The 21,450-nt window shown below is 40.5% G+C and overlaps 1 protein-coding gene across 12 annotated transcripts in view; it reads right to left on the bottom strand.

Annotated features, from left to right (window-relative positions):
• Window positions 1–564: 564 nt before the first annotated feature.
• Window positions 565–21,450, bottom strand: part of KIF1B (kinesin family member 1B) — an 82,874-nt gene continuing 61,988 nt past the window's right edge. For 7 of the 12 annotated variants that reach the window (XM_090123282.1, XM_090123283.1, XM_090123281.1 and 4 more), the window contains 19 exons: window positions 21,017–21,179; window positions 20,338–20,428; window positions 19,620–19,738; window positions 18,621–18,676; window positions 16,941–17,049; window positions 15,912–15,978; window positions 15,060–15,144; window positions 14,692–14,797; window positions 11,132–11,246; window positions 10,476–10,609; window positions 9,945–10,006; window positions 9,465–9,610; window positions 8,964–9,203; window positions 8,595–8,666; window positions 7,881–8,002; window positions 6,998–7,147; window positions 6,321–6,513; window positions 5,650–5,768; window positions 565–5,194 (listed from right to left, as the gene is read on the bottom strand). In XM_090123282.1, coding sequence (XP_089979408.1) covers window positions 5,152–5,194; window positions 5,650–5,768; window positions 6,321–6,513; window positions 6,998–7,147; window positions 7,881–8,002; window positions 8,595–8,666; window positions 8,964–9,203; window positions 9,465–9,610; window positions 9,945–10,006; window positions 10,476–10,609; window positions 11,132–11,246; window positions 14,692–14,797; window positions 15,060–15,144; window positions 15,912–15,978; window positions 16,941–17,049; window positions 18,621–18,676; window positions 19,620–19,738; window positions 20,338–20,428; window positions 21,017–21,179 — 2,192 coding nt within the window. In that variant the 3' untranslated portion in view covers window positions 565–5,151. Of the gene's footprint in view, window positions 5,195–5,649; window positions 5,769–6,320; window positions 6,514–6,997; window positions 7,148–7,880; window positions 8,003–8,594; window positions 8,667–8,963; window positions 9,204–9,464; window positions 9,611–9,944; window positions 10,007–10,475; window positions 10,610–11,131; window positions 11,247–14,691; window positions 14,798–15,059; window positions 15,145–15,911; window positions 15,979–16,940; window positions 17,050–17,913; window positions 18,115–18,620; window positions 18,677–19,619; window positions 19,739–20,337; window positions 20,429–21,016; window positions 21,180–21,450 lie in introns of all 12 variants that reach the window. The other 5 variants (XM_090123278.1, XM_090123277.1, XM_090123280.1 and 2 more) reach the window with 1 other exon arrangement.

Here is a 21,450-nt window from a genome sequence, read left to right on the forward strand (position 1 = left end):
GCCAAAACACCAGGGTTGGAAAAGTGTACCCCGCTGCCATCAGCGCCTCAAGCACCGCAGTGAGAAAAGGAGGCAGAAGAGCTGAGGAACGGTGCCTGCAGCTGCACGCCAGGAGGGGAGGGGATGCAGCCCCCCCACAGCAGCCCCAGTTAAGCACAAGGCTCACTTCCAACAAGGACGGCCCACAGCACTGCTGGGTGCCCCCATTCCCCACAGCTTTCAGCTCACACGCGGCTGCTGGGGTTTGGTGGATCACTCCTCTTGCCCTTGGCCAGCATCCTCAGATAAGCACATTCAGCTTCGGCTGCACTACTACAGCCTTTTTAGCTGTTGAGCAGAATCGTCTTTTGATGATTTTGATGATCTAAATGCTGCTTAGAAATTCTGCTATGCTCTGCAGCAGGAAGAGAACAACAAAAGATCAGGAGAGCCTTCTATCTTTCTCAAGAATAGCTGAGGCAAATTTCTTTCCACAGAAACATAAGCCTGCTCAGGATAGACTTTGAAAACAACACATTAAATACTAGTGATTAAGTCATACCAAAAGGAGCACACGTTATACCTGCTAATGCACTGGTTGTACCTTTATTGTTTCACCTCGTTCACTAACAATTCAGTGGTGCAAGGTTACCATACACAGTTAGATAATATCTGCATTGCACACCTAAGGCTATACAGCAAATGGATCAGAATTAGTACAAATACATGAACTATATTTACATTTTGTATACTCAAGCTCCAAACATCAGATATTTACAAAATAAAACATGAAAATGAAAATCTGAAATTAATGTACAGTGTTGCTGATGCACTCCTTCGCTGGGATGAAATCAGTTTGCAAAGAGATTTGTTCAAGAAGGCCACTTATACAGCGTATACCTTGTATACCTTGTGTACAGAGAGGTTGAACAGAAATGAGAACCGCAATTAAAAGAAAAAAAATGTATTTCAGTGCAACAGCATGTCTAATGTCCAAAGTCTAGAACATTAATCAACTGCACATGAAGTATGAACAAGCAGAGTGGGAAATTAAGAGCTGATCCTGGGAAGCGCTGATCATCCAAGACTCCCTCTCTGCTTCTACTCTAGGTTTCAACGTAAGCAAGAGGTAGCTCAGTACTGCTCAGGATCAGACTGTTACCTTGGCAACAGTACAGAATGGAGAGTGAGGACCCCCACACCCTCCGTTTTCTGAACGCGTGTGTCTGCTCCTGTTAATTTAAAAACTGTTCCAATTGACATTGGACACAACCATCTGGTTTGAGTTGGACTAGTTTTGATTTCAAACACTTAGAACGCATAAATGGCCTTCTGAACAAAAAAAAATCTCCATCCTGTTCTTGAACACCTGATGTTTTTAAACAAAGAAGCACTAAATTAATACATTCCTGCTACATACAGTACAGTTCAGACCACGTATTGGTGTCATTAACCACAATGGAGAGATGCAACGCACACGTTAGAGATCCATTTTCAAGTACATTCAGCAAACCGTTCCAGAGCAGCATTAGTATCCTTCCTTCGAGCAGCAGGTGAACAACTGCATGTTCAACAAAAACACCACCACAGTATAAACTAACACAAACTAAGGCTGTGTAAGAGTACCAGAAAGATGCAATGCATAGGCAGTATTAGTTATTGGAGAGTACCAACAGGTGTTATTCTAAAGCTAATCCTCTTTCTTATCTAATGTGCAATTAATTACAGATGTATAAATATACAATACATTACATAAAATTAAATCCCTGTAAATTAGATAACAAGCAGCAAAAGGTAAAGTCTTTGCTTTGAAATATCTTGCTGTTCAGTAATAAGAACTATTACACACTAGCAAAATTAAAAAAAAACAGTTCTCAGTGGTTTGGAAATAATATTACCTTCCCTTCTGCATCCCAGAATATAGGAATCTTTTTTCAACAGGTACTTAAAGTGCATTTCCAAAATACAGTATAGAAGGTTTAGTTTAAAAATACCCAGGAAGCTCTATTACAAATGACACGGTTTTCATTGGGCCATTTCTTCTTCCACTTACTCAGGAACATAAAAAAACCCAAACTGTGGCACAGTTTCACTCCCAATTCTGGTTAAGAAACGCCTGTCAGTTTCACCAGCAGTGTTTCTGCTCAGTGGGCTGGCAGACCCCCAGCAGGATGCCTGGTGCCCAGTGGTTGGGTCCTGAGAGCTGTCTGACTCCAGGACTCCACAAGCATGCAGTAGGTAACCAAGAGTGGGTTTTTAAATGTCAGCAGAAGGCAGCTTGGCACGTTTTTCCATTCTTGTTCTAAACAGAATTCTTTTAATTGTTGGGTTAGATCAAAAGAGCTTTGAAGTGGATAGAAATTTGCTTTTCTTTTTTTGTTTTGCTTTCATTTTAAAGAAAATTTTAATTCATTCCAGTCATCCAGTTTTAAGTAGGGAAACCAATGTCTCAGTAATTGGTGAAAATCTGTATTTAGGTCAGACCCAGTAACAGTAATGCCCACTTGAACTCTACATGAGAATTGATTTTGTCAAGATTATGCAGCTCTAAGAGATACTGATGATTAAAAATAGAATTCTGTCCTTCTGATGACCTGTTATCCACACAGACACCAAGCCATTAGAAGCTGCTTGGAATCTTCAGTTATAAGACACTTATGTAGTACAACTGTCACATCTCCAGCCCTGTATAAAATTAGCAATTGTCTCTTCCTGTTTTCAAAGGACAATCCTTTAATCGTGTTTCTATGCAATGTTTATTTACCCACGGTTCATTTTCTGGCTTATCCAAAGCAAAGACTTAGAAAACTAGTTTTCTTCTAGATTAAAAAAAAAAAAAGATAAAACAAAACTTTTTATCTGTCAGTGCGTCACATAATACCACCACTGAAATTGCTAGTCCTCCTCAGACTGGTTTCAATTCCATGGCAAACAGTGGTGATGGCGGCAGTAACAACTTAGTGCTTAAAATCAATCTACTTCATTCTCAATACATCTTGAAATCAGCTTAGCTGCAGCTCGAGGAGCCCACTGCCAGCACTAGCAGTCTTAGTATCCACACACTGCAAGTGCATATCGTCCATTGCAAAACACAGAACTATCACCACTGTATTGAGAGTCACACACACTCAACAAGACAAAACCAAAACAAAAAAAATCCTCTCTACTACATTCCTGGGTCCCCAGGACACACACACGCTCTGGGTTCCAGTTCTGAAATAAATCCAAGGACCGTAGGAGATGGGATGAGCACATTATTTAATTTGAACACTATATTGATAAATAAGGATATGCCCTAGCAAGTATCAGATTCCATCTCCCCTTTCCAGCTATGCGTTTAGGAGGTCCCAGTATGCATTGCATTTTATTGAATGAAAAACCCATAAAGCTAATAAAAAAATTGCTCAGCTGATGGCAGTCCCACATATACTTTTGGCCACAGAAGTCCCAAGGCATGGGGTGACCTGGCAATGAGTGATCTGAATTAAAATGACCTTCCTTGAGCTGGAGTCACAATTTTTTTTTCCCCCTAGATATACCTAGTGTAATGGTGGCATGAAGCCCTTTCATCTCTACCCAAGAGTAAGGAACCTCAGGGTGAAATTCTGGTACATTTGCCCAGGATTTGCTAGCCCTACCAACGCCCAAGTCACGAAACTACAGCATAACAGTCTGAAATACAGAAAATAAAACAAACAAAAGCCTCACCTCCTTAAAAACCTAACTAAGAAAGATGAGTTCACTTCTCAGAAAGGAAACTCATTCTGCCTTCCTTTCCTGATGCAAGGAGCAAAGCTCTGCCCCAGAGAGAACTTCCATTGCAGGTCAAGAGCCAACACCACCCAGCTGATCTCCAAGCAGCAAACTGTCACACCACACCAACCAGGATCAAAGTCCACCTGATCTGTTCTCAAGGAAGTATAATTTCTGAAATTAATAACTAAGGAGGTTAGCTAATGAGAATTGCAGCAGGTAGATTAAGAGACATTCAACAATTATTCCAAAAGGAAGTGAAAGTGTCCTGCTGTTCCCTGAAGAATACTGCAAGTGCAAGGTCCAGAAAGCATTCTGTAGACAGTGGATACTTTTCCCCATTGACAGACGGGATGGCAGCTGAATATTGCAGGTACAGGATCCATGCATAAAGCAGGCATTTCAGAATGATGCCAAAGAGCTGTCTTCCCTAATAAACTGATTACAAGTGTAAATGTCTTCCAAGAGGTGAGAACTGTCACTACAGGAACTAGAAAGGCTGAATTAAAAGCAGAAAGGGGAGATGTTGCCCTCCCGTGGTGATCTCCTGAAAAGGTCCAGGAAACCACCACGCTGGTTCCTTCCACCTGCAACAAATGTGAGGGTGAGCATCTAAAACTTCAGGGATTCTACCTAATATAATATATTTTGGTTTTCCTCACATTAGCAGTTCTGTCTGCTCAGCTCAAAGGCAGAGCAGCATTATGTTTTAGTGGAAGAGTTAGAGGCAAGCACTGCTCACCTGCACCCCCACAGTGAACACGGAAAGGCAGATCACTGCAGCCAGCCTCTCCAGATTCCTTCCCTACTTCTTTCCAGCCCGTTAGACCCAGAGAGCTCAAAAACTTGCACCAAGTCCAAAGTCCAGTCTGCCCAGATAGATTTATCCAATGTCAGCTTTCAAAAGAGTTTAATTCAGAGGCTGGAAAGCCTGAGGAGCTATTGCAGTTCCTGACTGGGTAATGTCTACATAGAAGGAATAATCTTTCCCTGGCATAGCACTTTGCCCTGAGGGAACCAATGACTATTGCCAAGTCACGAATCAAATGAAAAACCTGTAGCATTCTAGACAGACAACAATGTACAGTGGGACAGACACCAGAAGGTCAGCTGGAATGGAAAAACAACTGTTATAGGAAAAAATCTTTTTTTCTTTTTAGAGTCGTGCATAATCAGGTTTTTTTTCCTCCTTTTTGTTGGCCACATGCTACTAGTAGGATTCTCTGCACAAGTGAAAAGAAACAAAGTAGTGTTAGAATATCTAGAAAATGCAATGGAGGAGGTGGAAAGGTAGGGGTTGTTAAGCCACAGGATTACATACAAGAGAAACTGTCAAGAATCACAAAGAGAAAATGAGAGGTAACACTTTTATCTATCAGAATAGGAGTTAGGGAGAACAGATGAGAACATTACATGGACTCAGTACTTCAGCTGGCCTGTCCGTCTTCGAGCCAGTTTGGACCTGAACAAGAAAGAAGTGAAAAACCATTTGTTGAATTCTGGATGTGGACTTTTCTCCCTTCCCCAGAGTTTCTCCATCTTTTGTTCTGCCCTTTAATACAGTCCTAGTTTACTTCACAAGTTTAGAAAGTAAAATCTATCATGAGCTATAACCAGAAAGACTGTTCATTCTTCTGTGTGCTCCTTTGAAGGATGATGGGTTCTTTCAAGGCACTGTTAAGTAACATTTGACACTGCACAGCAAGTTCAGATTGTATACGTATATTAATAATGTCACAAGCCAAAGCAGCAACCACTGCATTTCTTCAACTTTTTTTTTTTCTTTTTTATTGCACACTCCTTTGCTTCCCTTCAGCTCAAACATCCTGTCCATTTCTTCAGAACAAGGCTCAATTCTGTGATAAACTGCCTGCTTATGACTATTTTTAAGCTCTTTGCTCAGGAATTGCCTCTTACCGTATCGTGCCAGCAAGAAGTGGGTTGAAGGCGTATAACCAGTCATTCATGTCTTTGTCATTGATGGCCTGGAGCAGGACCCCACGATGCTTTGTGCATACACCAAAGGTGTTGGGTGTCTGCAATATTGAGGACAATTAAAATCACAAAGCCTACAGACACTGAAGCTGATGCACAATCCCTCCTTCAGGAAGAGCGTGCTACATCCATTTTCTAAAACAGCCAAGACTTAAAGATCTTTCCTTCCAGTTTCATGGTCATTTCCAGGATATTACTAGTCAGATAAATGGGACATCATCCACAAAAGTTTCTATTCAAGCATGTGGATTTTAAGAGCTGTTGGGATGGACTAGTAAAGTTAATTTGATTTTTTTGAACACAAACAGGATGTCTGTTTAAAAAAAACATAAAAAACAAACAGGGCCACTGTACCAACAAATGCTCATAAAACCAAACACAATCCAGCACAGCAGTTAGCTTCAGTTTCTCACAGAATTATGCCCAAATCATAAGAACCTTGAACAAATTGAGAACCATGTGGGCAGAAATATCAGACACCAGTCACATCTCTAAAACAGACCAGAAATGACCCACAGGATATTATGGATGTGCTACTACCTGTAGTGATGATCCTGCTGTACATATAAAACAACAACTGCTCTCAGACTGACCTTTACCATTGCCTGCTGATCCTCACTGTATTCCACCTGAGCCGTGGATAAGTTTATGAGCCCTCTTTCCACAGGATCTTTGTCACTGTTGTAAATAAAAACATAGGGACGGCGGACCACCACGAAGTGCTTGGCCCAGGAGCTGGAGAGTGGCTCTTTGAAGTGGAGGTATCCTTTCTTTGACACCACAGAGCTGGCAAAACAAACAAACGAAAGAAAAAACACCACAAATAAATATGAATACGTTTCCCCCTATAGAGGGCAGCTACTGAGTACTTCTATGAACTGCCAACACTACTCAGGATTTGGTCCCTACTATTTTCTTAATGTTGTTGCAGACATAAAAAAGTTTTTCTATAGCAATCTGAATTTCGTCATCAAGAACCATTTAAAAGTCTGACAGAGAAAGGACCCACAGAGATCTCTGCTTCAGTGACTCTTAGTCATAGTTTTGATGGTAAAAAATATTACATTTAGGTCATTAGAAAGTGAGTTAGTAGGTGCAGGAAATGAATTCTGCAGACATCAGGTATCAGTATGACTCTCAGCAATCCTGCCCCCCACTTGCTATCATCTGTTTACCATCCTCAAATGGAGTATGGAACCGATAAGTCTCAAAAGCCCTTGTGACAACATGCAGGAAGCCAAAATAACAGCCACTAGAACTGAAAGTATACCCTGGTCTGATTTCCTCAATATCAGGAACAAGATTCAGGAATTCATTCTTTCCAGCTCTGGCAAGATAGGAACTTTCTACTGCAGGAATTATCTGGAACTGCTCCATCTCAGGACAGGGACTGGAGGCACGAGAATTTGCTTCTGGTGTCCTTTAAATGAAGGAAAAAAAGGACAGAAAAACTAAATCACAAAAAGCAACTGAATCTGACAACAGAATTTAAAGCACATCTAGCCTGTCTTGCGAGCTTCATCTTCCACTCCAAACTTTTTGTATGACACTGGGAGCCTTCTGTACAATATTAAACATAACTTCCCTTCAAATGCGTGGAACAAACTGTTGTAGGGAGATAAGTAGTAACTGTTAGTAAGCAGTTTCCAGCTACTTCTGCCTTGCTTCTCTTGTAAAAGGCAGTCACAATAAAGAAACATATCTTACTACAGTTTGATGCAGTACTTAGTACTCTTCTCACAGATGTTAAACAGAGAAAGAACAAAGGTTATTTCCAATTTCATCATAAAGATCATCTATAGATACAGCTGAGAAAGATTATTGGCCAAACGAGTTTATTCTGAGTTACTGTTCACAAGTCTTTTTAAAAGACCTCTAAAAAAAAATCAAAAAAATTTGTGGACTCCACTTGCTAAAGATGTACTGGTCTTCAGAACAACTCATCTGACTGCTCTTTCACCACAAAGGATAAAAACATCTCAGAAGTAGAAAACAGTGGGAAGAGAATAACTGTGCAGCAACTGCAAATGGTAAGGCACAGTTCTACACAGATATCTAATGTAGAAAAAAGGAGGAATGGGGAAAACTCAAAAAACAGCAAAGAGTTTTATGTACACTAAGAAGTATTTCTATTATCCACATCCTGTACTTACTTCTGATCAATTGAATTGCATCTTGAATCCACCAGAGAAGGACAGGTAGATGAAGGTGTGAGGGTAGCACTGCTGAAACTTGACACTGATGGGTCCCGTCCAATGGGAGAAATATCAGACAACTATGAGGACAAATACATGCAAAATATCAGAGGGGGTTTTTTGGCAACTGGTGTTCAGTCCTAGCTAGAATGCAGCATTTCACGTGCAGAAGGCTCAGGCAATAGAAAAGTATTTCCCTACTCAATGGTAAAAATAAAATTTTTGCAAAAAACTGGAATAAACCCATCTGTGGGTTGAGACACAACAGTTTCATACACACTGCTTGCTATTAATTTCTAGTTATTCACACTTTGACTTTCTCAACAGAATATCAGATTGCCTGGTTTGCCACGTGGTGTTACCTGTTCCTACTGCCAATATTTTTAAGAGTGATATATTCTTCTGCATTGGGAAAGTGGAAACAGTTATACAAGCACCTCCAGTCTGCTGATGAGCTAGAAGCTCTACCATTGTTCAAGTTCACATAACTTCTGAATTCCTTCAATAGTTTCTGGAACCTGATACTAAATAGCCAAGTACTTCAAACAGACTGCATTTAAAGGGAGCTAATACAAACTGTTCGGTCCCTTCATACTATCAACAGATTCTACAATCTACAAATATATTGTTATTGTTCTACAAATATAGCATTATACTGTATGAAGTCCTTACCTTACAGTCACTGATGCTGTTGTACACTTGGTTAAACTCCCGATTGAAAGTGTGAGTCAGAAGCTGTAGACACTGAGAGGAGGAAAAACAAAGAAAAGGATTTTAATTTTACCTTTTCAGGGAAATTAGAACAAGCCAATTTGTGGCACACTTGGCAACCCGAGAGAATATGCAAATTCTAAACTGCTATGAGAAAAAAAAAAACAGAAGAGGGGAATAACCACTTCTCTTGTTAAAACTGTGAAGTTTAGTTTATAAAACATCTAATGAAAAGGCATGATATTCACCACATTATCTGGGAAGTTCATAATACTTTATCATCTTTAGTAACTCAACTCAGACCCTTGCTCCTTTTCTCCTATGTTATACCTTGGTGGCCAGCTCCTTCTCACGATCCACCAGACTCTCTATGTCTGTTGAGTCATAGCCACTGCTCTCACTGGGCGTCACAGCACTCTCAAATGTTGTGGTGGAAATCTGGGAGGAAATGCTGGTGGAAGTGCTGAGGGTTCCACTACTCAGACTGGGAGACAACGAGTCGCTCAGAGACTTGGGGATGCTGTCACCAAGCTTTTCACGAAGCAAAAGGAAATGCCGGGTTTTTTCCACCTAGAAAAGAAAATAAATTAAATGAGTATCATCTGATCCAGGACACTCTCCAGTTTACAGCCATTTAGTTCTTGTGATCTCGTAAGATTCACGCAAGTAAACATTTCCATCTACTCTGTAAGAGAACATATTTAAATCTCAACATTGAGAATGAACTCAGATTTGGGAACTGCTCAGCTCAGAAGGTCAGGCAGTATCTACACTAAATGCAAACTCAGACGTACAGCTGCCCTTTTGCTTTCACTTGCTCTCTTCACATACCTCATGCAGCAGCTCTAGTTTCTCCAATTCCCACTGATGCTCCAGAATGAGGCTGTCTCCTCGGGGCCTCCAGCCTGCCAGGTTCTCTTCTCCACGCACGTATGCCACAGATGTATCCAGGACTTTCCTCCTCCTCCTCTGCATTCCTGAGCAGCCAGAAATAATAGCACGCTTTTTAAAAACATAGTCTAAGGGAAAGCACCAAGAAGCACTTGCCAATTAGCAATCTGCAATGAATCAACCTGCTGCTGTCTGGCAGGAAACGCACAAGGTGATATATTCTTTCACAGCAATCACACATCAGAGAGGTTGTGTCTAATCTGGCTTTCTTGCTTCATTCAGGTATTTTCTATTTACTGCCATTAACGTCCTGTCACTCCTATGAAATGCAGAAACTGCTTCCCATCAAGACAGAAGGATTTACTCTGAATATTTCAGTTCACAGAACCTTTAATACATATACTCCTGGTAACTGCTTACCGGGACTTCCTGTGTCTGCCATTTTGCATAAACTTAGTTCATAGATCCCAGTCACTCGATTGCTGTTCACAAGAAAACAAAGGAGAAAAAAATATTATCTTCAGAAATAATGTAGAGTAGCTTCAGTTTTGTGTCCCCAAACAGGAACTGAAGAATAAGTTCTTTCTAGAACTACATCTAACATAAAATAGCCAGGACATGCTGCAAGATCTCTAAACGTGGCATTTCCCTCAATTTATTTATTTTTTTTTTTAATCCTCCCCATTAAAATCTGCCACTGCAACAGCAGCTTTCAGGTTGGGATCAGGATCACCAATATGCAGGCTTGAAATATGGATCTCTTGCCCCAGCTGTTCAGACAAAAGGTTGAAATAGGGCCATTAGAAAGATAAGCCATGAGTTTCACTGATAAGCGAGCAAGAAAAAAAAGCTCAAAACCAGACTGGAGAAATATTAGCTAAGGCAGACCTTCTCATCGTGCCCTTTCCATAGCATCTAACACCAAGCAGCAAAAGTACCAACTCCACTTACGAATCTGGAGATTTGGAGTAACCACTGCCAAAGAGATTGCGCAGCGATCGCGGTGGAGAGATCTTGGCATCACGTGAATAAAAGACCATACAAACATCCTTTGTTATAACAGCAGGCTGAATGCAGTGGTCAAGCTAAGAAGAAAAAAAAAAAAGAGTGAATGAGTGTCTGCAGAAAAGTATGCTAAGTTATACAACTTCTCCTTTTTAGTAGGACAGCTTCTTGAAATTATTCCTGTTTGGGTGTTTGGTGGGGTTTTTGGTATGTGCTTTCATGAAAGAGAATTGTTAAAATCATCTTGATGCATCTTGTGGGTGAAATAATTGCACTACAGAGAACAGCAGCATCTCACAAAACCAAGAGCTAGGCCACTGTTCGCAACACTGGTAGTACATCAAAAGATTTTAAGATAGAAAGATAGATAAAATGAGGCACAGAAAGGTAACAAGGTCATCAGTTTCACTTCACACTGGTTGTGAGGCAGTAATGCCTTCACTTCAAGATGTAAATTGTGAGTAGGTTTTTCCACTTTGTTCTCAGAAAATGAATACAGACTTCCACTGGCTTCAGGATTTCACCTCTCAGATACACACTGCCTGCTGTTTCCAGTGGTTCTGTATGAGCAACAACCAGAAAAGAAAGCACAGAATTCTAACCTCCAGGTAAGCAGAAAGGGTCATATATATCTTCTCTCCATATGGAGTCACTCGATTGAGGAGAAGGGAGTTATGCAAGGAGCTATCCCAAACTGCTTCAAACCGATAAAAGGTCCTGGAAAAAAAGCACAGCAAGAGCTCAGAGTTTCTCTGCACCCCTCCCTCTCACTGGTCAGGCAAAGCTCTTCCTCACCACCATCCAATGCAATTGTTACTGACCACAGTGGTTTGCACGACAAATACTTGAAGCAAAAACATCTCTCTTCTTTCTCAAGATTACTTACTTCTACTGCAAATAGTTTGGCATAAGATGCCACTGCTTGTTTTCAGAAAGGCTCACATAAAAGACAAAAGCAGGAATGTAGAAGAGAACAAAAGCTATCATAACACCACAGGGAAGACTGTTTCTAAACAAACACAGCTTCTCTCTATTGATTCAGGTGCAATTCAGCCCAGATGGACCTCCAAAGTGTATGGGAAGATTTATTCCTTTTAAATCAATGCTAACCCTATATCATATTATAAGACTAGCATTTAGTAACAGAAGAAATCTTTATGACAGTGATATAAAGCCAGCAGTTTCTGATAGCTAATCAGAATGATTGACAGGCAGGGATAAGTCCTGAACTCAAGCATTAAAGATTTCTTTCCATTTCCCTAATAGTTTCAAGTGAAAACTTGCAGATCTAACGTAAACTTTTCAAAGAAATCTCTTTGATTTGTACATGGCAACTGTACTGAAGCCTACCACAGTTCTACTGCAGCAATCAGGAATGTTCATTTGTTCAGGTGAAAAGTGAGAGACAGCATCACACAAAGGACAGCTAAGTCCTAATTTATGGTGTCAAAACTGTACTCTCTAACAGAGGCTTCAGAAAACAAGCTCCCTCCTTTCTCACCGGTAGAGTCTGATTTCATTGATGTTCTTTTGGAAAAAAGTCTCAGCATTCTGGGGTACAGCACCCTTTTCAGTTTTTTTTTTTTACACCAAAGGAGGCATAAACATTAAGCAGCACAGAACTAAATGCACCCTTAGCAAAATGGTGCTTTTTGGATCACTGTCAAGTTGGAGTCAAACACAGCTTTGAGACAGATACTCTATTGGATTTTGTCTAGCCAGGAAGATAAATATACACAGGCTTGTCTGTCCAAACCAGAACTTGCTAGAATAGTCACAAAGAGAGACAAAGAAATGGAAGTGAGCAAACCTCTTTCTGTATAGCAAACATGAGTAAAATAGAGCACAGAAAAAGCAAAGCACAGGAAACAGGAGAAACACGTGGAAGGCACCAATGTACAGTCAGAAATGATTTTTAAGTGGATTTTGGTGTTAAAGACAGTTAATTGAAAGCACTGAAGACTTAAGCCTTCTCTTTTTCAAACAGGCACAACACAGAAAGCAGACTGCACATTGCCCAAGCCAGCATGCTTGGCTGTGATCCACAGGAAAACCTGGAAGGTGAAAGAGGAATCCAGTCTGAGCAGCTACTAAATGTCTCACTTCTTTGCCAACCAGTAAACTAAGAAGTAGCAACCACATGGTTAAATTTCATATGCAAATCCAACCTAAGAGTGGAGGCTGAATGCCAGTCACATGGCAGCCACAGCTTTTTGTTCAGTGCAGCCATGAGCTGGAATTTCAAGTAACTTAATCATTCAGCTCTTGCCTTGGTGCTTCAAACATGGCAAGCATTACAGAGTCAAAGACAGTAAGAAATTCCAAATCTAGTTCTGATACAGAACAAAGCAAGAGAACTATGAAGGACTATGAATAGAAACTGCATTGTGACAGTGCATTCTGAGAATCAGAAAGACTCAGCGATGGAAGCTGCCTGTTGTGTGCAAAGGAAAATTCATCTTCACACGTTCTTTACTGAATTTTACCTGAATAAATCCCTGACACGGGGCAGGAGGAGATGTACTACTTCTACAAGAGCTAAGCTGCGTGCTAACAAAATTCATTAACTAAAAGGGAGATGGCAGCAATACAAAATACATAAAGCATTCTATTTTCAAGAATCTTTATGTGCAAGGGAAGCAAACAGAAAATACCTAGGCATATCCTTATCAAGAAAGAGCCTGTAAAAACATAGAAAGATCTTTGGTTAGTGCAGCCAAAAGCAGAACAGAGAAGCAACAGCCGAGAGGTACAGAAAAGGCTGACAAAACAAAAACACCACCATAAAACAAGTCTGTGGACAATGAACAAACATGAGACATGGATCAGAGCTTCAATTGCACAGCACCACCCTGCCATGCACTCATCTCCCATGTTAAACTCTGGGACTTCATTGAGATGGTCAGCAGTCTCATTGCACTAATCCTCATCCTTCATCCATCCAAGCAGCCTTCCTGATAGGAAACTACAGAGCTATACAAGAGTTTCTTGAAACTGCTAGAGTACAGAAGGTACAGCACTTCTCCAGTGCAGACCTAGTAGTATCAGACTGGAAATCCTCAAGTCCCAGAGATACTGATTCTTTATTTCAAATACACTAGAAGTAAAATATCCAGTTCTACAAGGAGGCAAGAGATAACTGCTAAAAATACTACCACTGTACATGTTTATAGACACTAGGTGGCAGGAAAACTTTCAACTGGCAGGAGCAGCATCCTGATCCCACCTTTAATATTGCAGTGATATTTCAAAGTCCGAGCCCCTGATGGAAAAGGAAATTAGAGGCTGTTTCAGTGCCTGGAAGCACACTGCATCCAGAATTCAACAGCTGCTGCAGAGACAAGCTCCCAGACAACCCCTTTCCCTCCAGAAAGGCTCAGATACATTTCAGAGATATTCCTGCTTTGCACCAGCTAAGTGGAGCCACGGAGCCGTCAAGTGATTTGGTTACGTCAGAGCAGGAACAGACTTTGCCAGCAACACAGCACTCTGCTTCACTGCCCTTCGTTACAGACACTGAAGCAAAACAACGAGGAGTCTGGCTGATCTTCACAGCAATGCACTCAAATGAGGAGATACATGCAGCCAAAAGCGTCTCAGAGTGGAGCCCTACTGTTGCCCGAATGATTGCAGTGCAATTACATGAAACAAGCATCACCTTATCAGAACTCAAGTTGATTTGTGAAACATCTTTATAAGTCCATAAACTATGAAGTTTAATTTAAAAAGCATGGCTCTTGCTTAATTCATCATATGCTTGTTTCAGAACTAACACAGGTATTCATGCAGCCATAAATGTATCCATGTATCCCTCTGATATGGCCCTTCTTACAATGTTTTATTCCAGCAACAAGCCTTAATGTTACTTTACAAGTTCTGGCCTGAATTCTGAGACTCTCTTAAGCCTTTCCTTCCTCCCATGACTGTCCTTACAAGTAGAAAGTCATCCAAATGCATTATCAGAGTATCTTTTATGTGGAGGAACAGACTTCAGCTTTATCTAGAAACTACTGTAACACTCATTCTCTGCCTGCATACCCTGCGCCCACGGAATTCTGCATTTAGCCATTACCAACATTCACAGTTTTCCAAACATTCTACCAATATTTCACATCAAAGGAATTTTAAATTCCTGCTAAAAAGAGTCTCTTTACATGCTTACCTATTGGAGCTGTGAGATGACTTCAGGTATTTTGCAGAGATAATATTCAAAGACAAAATAGCATCCACAGCAGCTTCATCTACTTCTGCTTTGTTTCTTATACGTCCTGATAAGGGGAGAAGGGGGAAATCAATTAAATCTTGAAATGCAGAAATAAACTGTTTTTCCAACTTTCATTTCAGACAGTGATTAAAACAGCAGCTTTAAGTGGAAATTGCAAGATTTAAGTTTTTCTTTCAGATCTTTTTCAAAATCCAACTCCTCCCATATCCAATACTCATTAAGACGGCAGAGAAAGATTTAAAGAGAAATTACCATTAGTACTTTTTCTTCTTCACACAACAACACACAGAGCAGAACACACTTACCAACAACCAGCTCTCGTACATCTTTCCAGTGCAACTCATTGCCTTTCTCGTGGATAATGGTGACTGTGATTCTACGTTGGATTCCCTGGTGGAGTTCAAAACCAAAAATTTAGACTGGGGAAGTATTCCCACCCCACACACTATCATCTCTTTTGCACTTACACTGTAAAAACACATAAATCAAAATTCTTTGTTTTATTAAGGAAATAACTGGAATACAACCATTATTCCCAAGCTAAGGAGTTGTTCCTATCCATGTAAGAAAGAGAGTAAGTGCAAAGTCAGCAGTAAAGTCTCTGAAAGTGAACTGGGAATTTGAAAGCAGAGAAAAACAAGTCTATGAACAATATTGAACTAGGACTGTCTTTCAAATCCAGCTAAAGACAAATTATTATTAAGGATTATTGCAGTAGTATTTGTGATTAATTACAAGCATTTAAAATGCACTGAGATGTGGTCATTGTACAGATCTATCTTATAGCCACATGCAGTAAAAAAAAAAACAATGAAATCTGAGTCCACCCACTCTTTCAGTGATCCTGGTGCAGAAGTTAGAGAACACCAGAAGCACTCAGCTGGTCTCAGGGGCTCTTGCTTTTAAAAAGTCTTTCATCTTTCATGATTAGAATGCACACCGATAATCACAGGAAACAGCACTATACCAGAGGTCAAACATTCTCCACAGTGCTCAAAGCTTACAGACTAAATTCAGCCTGAAAGATGACTGACCCTACAGCTATCATTAGACAGCTGTATGAGAAAGGAAAAGACATGAGAGAGGCAAAAATCTATCATTAGCACTCTAATCCCCTGCAGAGATGAAACTTGCTGCTCTACAGCCTTCATGAATACCTGGTGAAGCAGGAATGTCCCCTGACAAGGCAGGCATCCAGTGTGGTCCACAATAGCAGGAATATACCTGTGTGAGACACAGAAATCAGCAGGCAGGAAAAACATAATAGCACTGCAACAGTAGTCCATATTCTGCCCCCAACATTTACCTCTCTGTATAATATCTGAAGAAATAAGACTGATTCTACCAACATTTACAATGGATTTGTTCATTGCTGATAAAAACGCACGGCTAATGGTGGTGACTGTATTGAAAAACAGTGTTTTGTAACCAAGAATTTGCTCTGTCAAATAGTGTTATTGTGCTCTTCTTCTTATCTGCTGTAGTTTCCATGGAAGTAAGTAGGAGACACATACTTTCAGAGTGACCTACGTACATCCAGAGATGGGGACTCCACCAGTGCCCTGGGCAGCAGTACCAGTGCTTAACCACCACTCAGTGTGAAGAAATTCTCCACAACATCCAACCTAAACCTCCCCTGGAGAAACATGAGACCATTTCCTCACATCCAATCTTCTGGAAAACGCTGAGGAACTCACTTCTCAATATCATGTCTGAATGCTTATCAGGGCAAGACTTCCTGCTTTGCAGAGGTGAACATAATATATACTACAGAAGTCATCTAGCCAAGTCTGCAAGTAATTTAAATTCATGGCCTAAGCACAGGAAAAAAAATGTCCCCAGCCCTGCTGGGGACGCCATTGGGCTTTCAAATGGAGAGACTTCAAGTATTAAGAAATGCCAATTCTGTCTCTTCGATCCTTTTCAATGAGGACAACAAACGTCAGCAGAATTTATACCCCTTTGATACAAACTAGACAGAGACCAGAATATCATAAGCCAGTCTACCTTCAGATGATGATTGCTAAACAGCCACCTTGTCATAGAATGACTTGGGTTGAAAGGGACCTCAAAGATCATCTAAGTCCAACTCCATCCAAAGATCATTGTCTGAACAGAACAAGGTAAAAGATCTACTTCCTATTAACCACTGTTGTTAAAACAGGGATGATTAATGCTTGACTTACTCGCCAGTTGGCTCCAATTCACTGATCTCAAACCAGACAAGAAGGTCGTATTTGCTCACGCTCTGGCCCAAGCTGGGTTTGCTCATAGTATTTAGCTTTGTAGCTGGCACTTAAAGAAAGAAAAAAGAATGGTTTATAAAGACCATGTATTCTGTGCATGTGTTCAGATCACACTTTGTTCCATGATAAGGTTTACAGCACTATTCCTCAAAGGGCTGGTATCAACACAGGTAACTTAGATTAAAAAAAATAATAAAAATAAAAATCACAATAAAACAGAAGCGTACAGAGGAAAAAAAACTTGTAAAAGTATGTAACAGAAGTCTCTGCACCTTCACAGGAAAACAGTTTCCTCAGATGTCCACCACCTACTTTACTGTTTAATAGTTTGGAGTTTAGAATTGGTCTCTTAATCTGCAATAATTTTTTTTTTTAACACAGAATGCATTTTCCCTTCCTCACAGAAGAAAGTAAATTAAGAACTTAAAAATTTGTTCTTTGCTTCTATGTCGTAAAGTCTTGTCTCCTGTACCAGCTGTGATAAAATGTGCACATAAAGAAGCTGAATAAGACTTAATCCGGAGTAAGAAAGGATCAGCACTGCACACACCAAGTAGTGACAAAACATGATGAACAAAACAGAAGCCTCCACAGAACGCAGCAGAACGACCCCTCTATATCTGTTTTTTGTCATCAAGAATGTTTCAAGATTATTTACAGAAGATATGAAAACAGAGGTCTGGGAGATTTGGGGGAACAAACACAGGGCCACAAGAATCTGTGATACTTAGCATCCTGGAGCTTATTTTCTCTGGCATAACCCTAAACACAAACATGGCATCATCTTTCTTAACTGCAGCCGCAGCAGTTCTACAGCCAAGAATACTTCAAGATAACAGTAAGGAACAAGGACTCCTGAAGCACGTTTTAAAACTACTTCTACCTCTACTGTAGATCAAATTTGGCTACTAACCATCTCGTTTAGGAGCCCGCTCACTCTGACAGCTGGGAACAGGCAGAAACAGAAAGGGTGGCAGCTGGTCAGCCCCATCCTGGAAAGCAGCCACAGCAGAGGATGCAAGCACGTTGGCATGCTCGGATAGTGTGTTCAGCACATGCACGTTTACATAGCCAGACATAAGATACCTAATTAACTCAATTTTTCTTTCGTGGTCTGCAAAGGGAATGGAACACACAAAAACAGCGATGGTAGAAACATGCAAGTGAGATTAAGCAGGAGGAGTATGAGATGAAATGGGGAAAAAAAACACCAGAAGAGTTTAGCATGCATTGTTAAAATAAAGCAAAGAAAAACAAGAATAATTTCAACAAGACTGGCTCAGTGATCAAAAACGTCACGCAGCAGAAAGACAGTGATTAATGAATAAGTATATTTCCAGGCAAGCCCTCAGTAAGCATGTGAAGAGTCACAGCCAGAACTCATGGAATACATTTAACACCTCACGAGAGGAATTCTGCCCTTTAATGATGCGAGGTGCATTTACTGCAAGAAGAGGTTGAATATATAAAGAGGAAGCTAGACAAAGATGGATCCGATGCCCTTTGCAGAGTTCACTCCATTTCTTTTCTTGGTGCCCTCATTGGCTCACATGTACACTAAACCTTCATCTTCCATGGCAAACAAACATGTGATGCACAGAATTGGAGAACTGTTCTCACCTGGCTTTGAGAGCGGCATAGGGGGAGGAAAGAATCTTCGAGAAGGCTGTGGGGGGCTATAGAGAAATGAAGACAGAATTTTAGAGGCAGCTAAGCAAAGTTATATACAAATAGATACAGACACACATAAACACACTAGTATATGTCTTTAAAAGGACTCCCACAATCCTATGAAAATATCACCAGTCATAACAAATGGACTCAGCACACTTTTCTGACTAATGCAAATCCTTTTCTAGTGCAACTTAATTAATTCTAGCTATTGAGGAAAAATATCTATTTATACTTTCCATCTACTCCACCCTCATCCTGCACCGAAAATTTCACTGGGTAACAGACATTTCCCAAAATACCTCCAGGAAAGGGCACAAGCCTCTACTGACATTTTCTCTTAAAACTTGCACATGCTGCCTCTTCGCAGCTGCTGCTTTCAGTAGGAGTGCTAACCAGGTCAAGTAATCCAACCAGCCTCCTCTCCCTTAAACTGCTGAAGGAGGAGATTAGAGGTCCTTTCTCCAAATCCAAGCATTCAAATGCTCAGTACTTCCGAAACGTGGAATACATTGAAAGCCTTTTGTTTTCCCCTTAATTTTGCCTCTCTTCCTTTTTCATCCTATCTTTATGCATCAGACCACTTGTTCTGAGGGAATACTGCACCTTGCAGAGCGTGAGGATTTACCCAGCACTGAGTGGGATCTCAGTCCTCCAGCAATATGATACTGCCAGTGTTTGTAGGGTGGGTGCTGCAGTATCAGCAAAGCAGCAATCTGCGTTTGACATGCTAAGACAATCCCATCACTCATTAACAAAACACACTCTGCTGGGTAAGCAGGCCTCTGCCAGCACACATACATTAGTCAGAGTCATACATCAGTCAGGGACTCGGGGTTGGGATCCTGACTCAGCTATATAACTTCAGGAGCATGAAAAATTGCCTGAACTGCAGAAGTAACCTGAACAATATCACATCAGCCTTTATGCCAAAACATCAAACAATACCTATTGAGATCCTGTCCTTGCAGATGTAGAGGATGCTGCTGGTAATGTCCAAAGACTTCAAAAACAATAGGCTTTGTTTTGATGTACTCCACAAATGATTCTGTCACTTCCACAGCAATCTGTTAAACAAATAAGGAAAGAAATTGAAGCAAATTGAAAAGAAGGCTCAAAAATGTGAATTACAATTTTAGTAGTCTACAGTCTTCACACTGTTTAGAGGAGCTCTCAGCAAAAAAAAAAAAAGTAGCTGCATTCCTTTTAGTTCTAAGGATTAACTCTTATCTCTAGTAAAGAAAAAACTGACAGCCATCAGTGTGATGCATTTCAAGTAGCAGAAGATGAAGCCACATGCAGCAAAGCGATTCCACAGTTCATGATTTATTCTGCTCGTTTGAGATCATGAGAACTGCTATTCATACATATTTCACTTCCTGAATTCTAGACTGCTTTCATTGAACATCCTGGAATGGGAACAGGGATTTTAAAGGCAGGAAATAGATGTGAAACAGTGGCGTTAAATCTTCCACGTAGAATCATTCTGTAATTTGTTCTCCACTGGGGATTACATCATCCGTCTGCTCACTCCTCCTATTGTCTATCCTTAGTAATTCCCCTTGTCCCTCCTTCCTACACACCTCTCAGGAGCTTAACAGGAAGGATGCACATAACTCCCCAGTGCTATAACAATCACTTACTACTCATTAGAAGTTGTACTTACATTCTGAACATGGTAAAACCCAAGCGGAGTCCCTCGACCATTGTTTTTGAGAGGTTCTGTTGAGAAAGCTTCATCGTGACGGTGTAAAAAGCTTTTTAAAAATGAAAAAAAAAACACAAAAAAAAACAGCTTAATGGAGACTGCTGTGCTGTGAACCCAACACCAAAAGTAAACTCATACATTTAATCTGCCAGAGATTTACAGGGAGTTGCATGACGGTTACATATAGGTTAGAATCTTTGGGACCACAATTCTCATACATTGGGACCAACATTCCTGTTTTGGTTTTATGACACCAAAATTGTATTCTCTTTCCTGAGAAACTAAATCAAACAGCAGATTTACCAGAGACATATTGATTTACTCAAGAGTCACATGTGTTTTGAGCCTGGGCATTTGAATATTGGTAATTAAACAGGAAAAATTCAAACAAAACCCTGAAAACAAGCCAATTCAGGAGCCCACTGATTCTTAATTCCTTTCTGCAAGACTTTACTCCTTGACACCACGCTAACACAAGGCAGGCATTGTTCACAGTAGGAATTCTGATAACCAACAGTGTTTTCTCTGCTGCACCACTGCTTTGAAAAGCTCTCCATCAGACCCTTTGTTGCCCGCTATTATTTGTGCTCATTATTAAACCATCCATTGTCTAATGCAAATAAGAGCAAATTCTTACTTGAACTGGCAGAAGATGTCTGCGTATTCAGGAAGGATGCCGCTGGCCTGCAGCACTGTCACACGGAAGGTAAACACACTACCCAGCTTCAAGTGATTACCAATTTCTTCAGTGAACCCTTCCATAGTCATTTTTCCATCCAGTAGAGTGGATGACTTCAAGTCTGAAAGAAACAAACAGCCCACAGTGTTAAACCTTTGTTTGGGTGATTTTTTGTGTTTTGATTGCTGGTTTGTTTTTTTCTTTCTCCTTAAAAATATTCCTTCAGGCAGCAATGTATTCCCAACATACATTCAAATTGCTTTTTATGATAACAAAAAGCCCTAAGAACACAGAGACAGTCGTTCTGCATAGTTCTTCAAACAAAGAACTCGGCATAGTAATAACAACTTCTCCCAATGAATCATGCTTTCTAAGCCTAAATCCCTTTTTGT

The sequence above is a fragment of the Phasianus colchicus genome, chromosome 22, assembly GCF_987193195.1.
Source record: "Phasianus colchicus chromosome 22, bPhaCol1.hap1.1, whole genome shotgun sequence".
Classification (NCBI taxonomy): Eukaryota; Metazoa; Chordata; class Aves; order Galliformes; family Phasianidae; genus Phasianus; species Phasianus colchicus.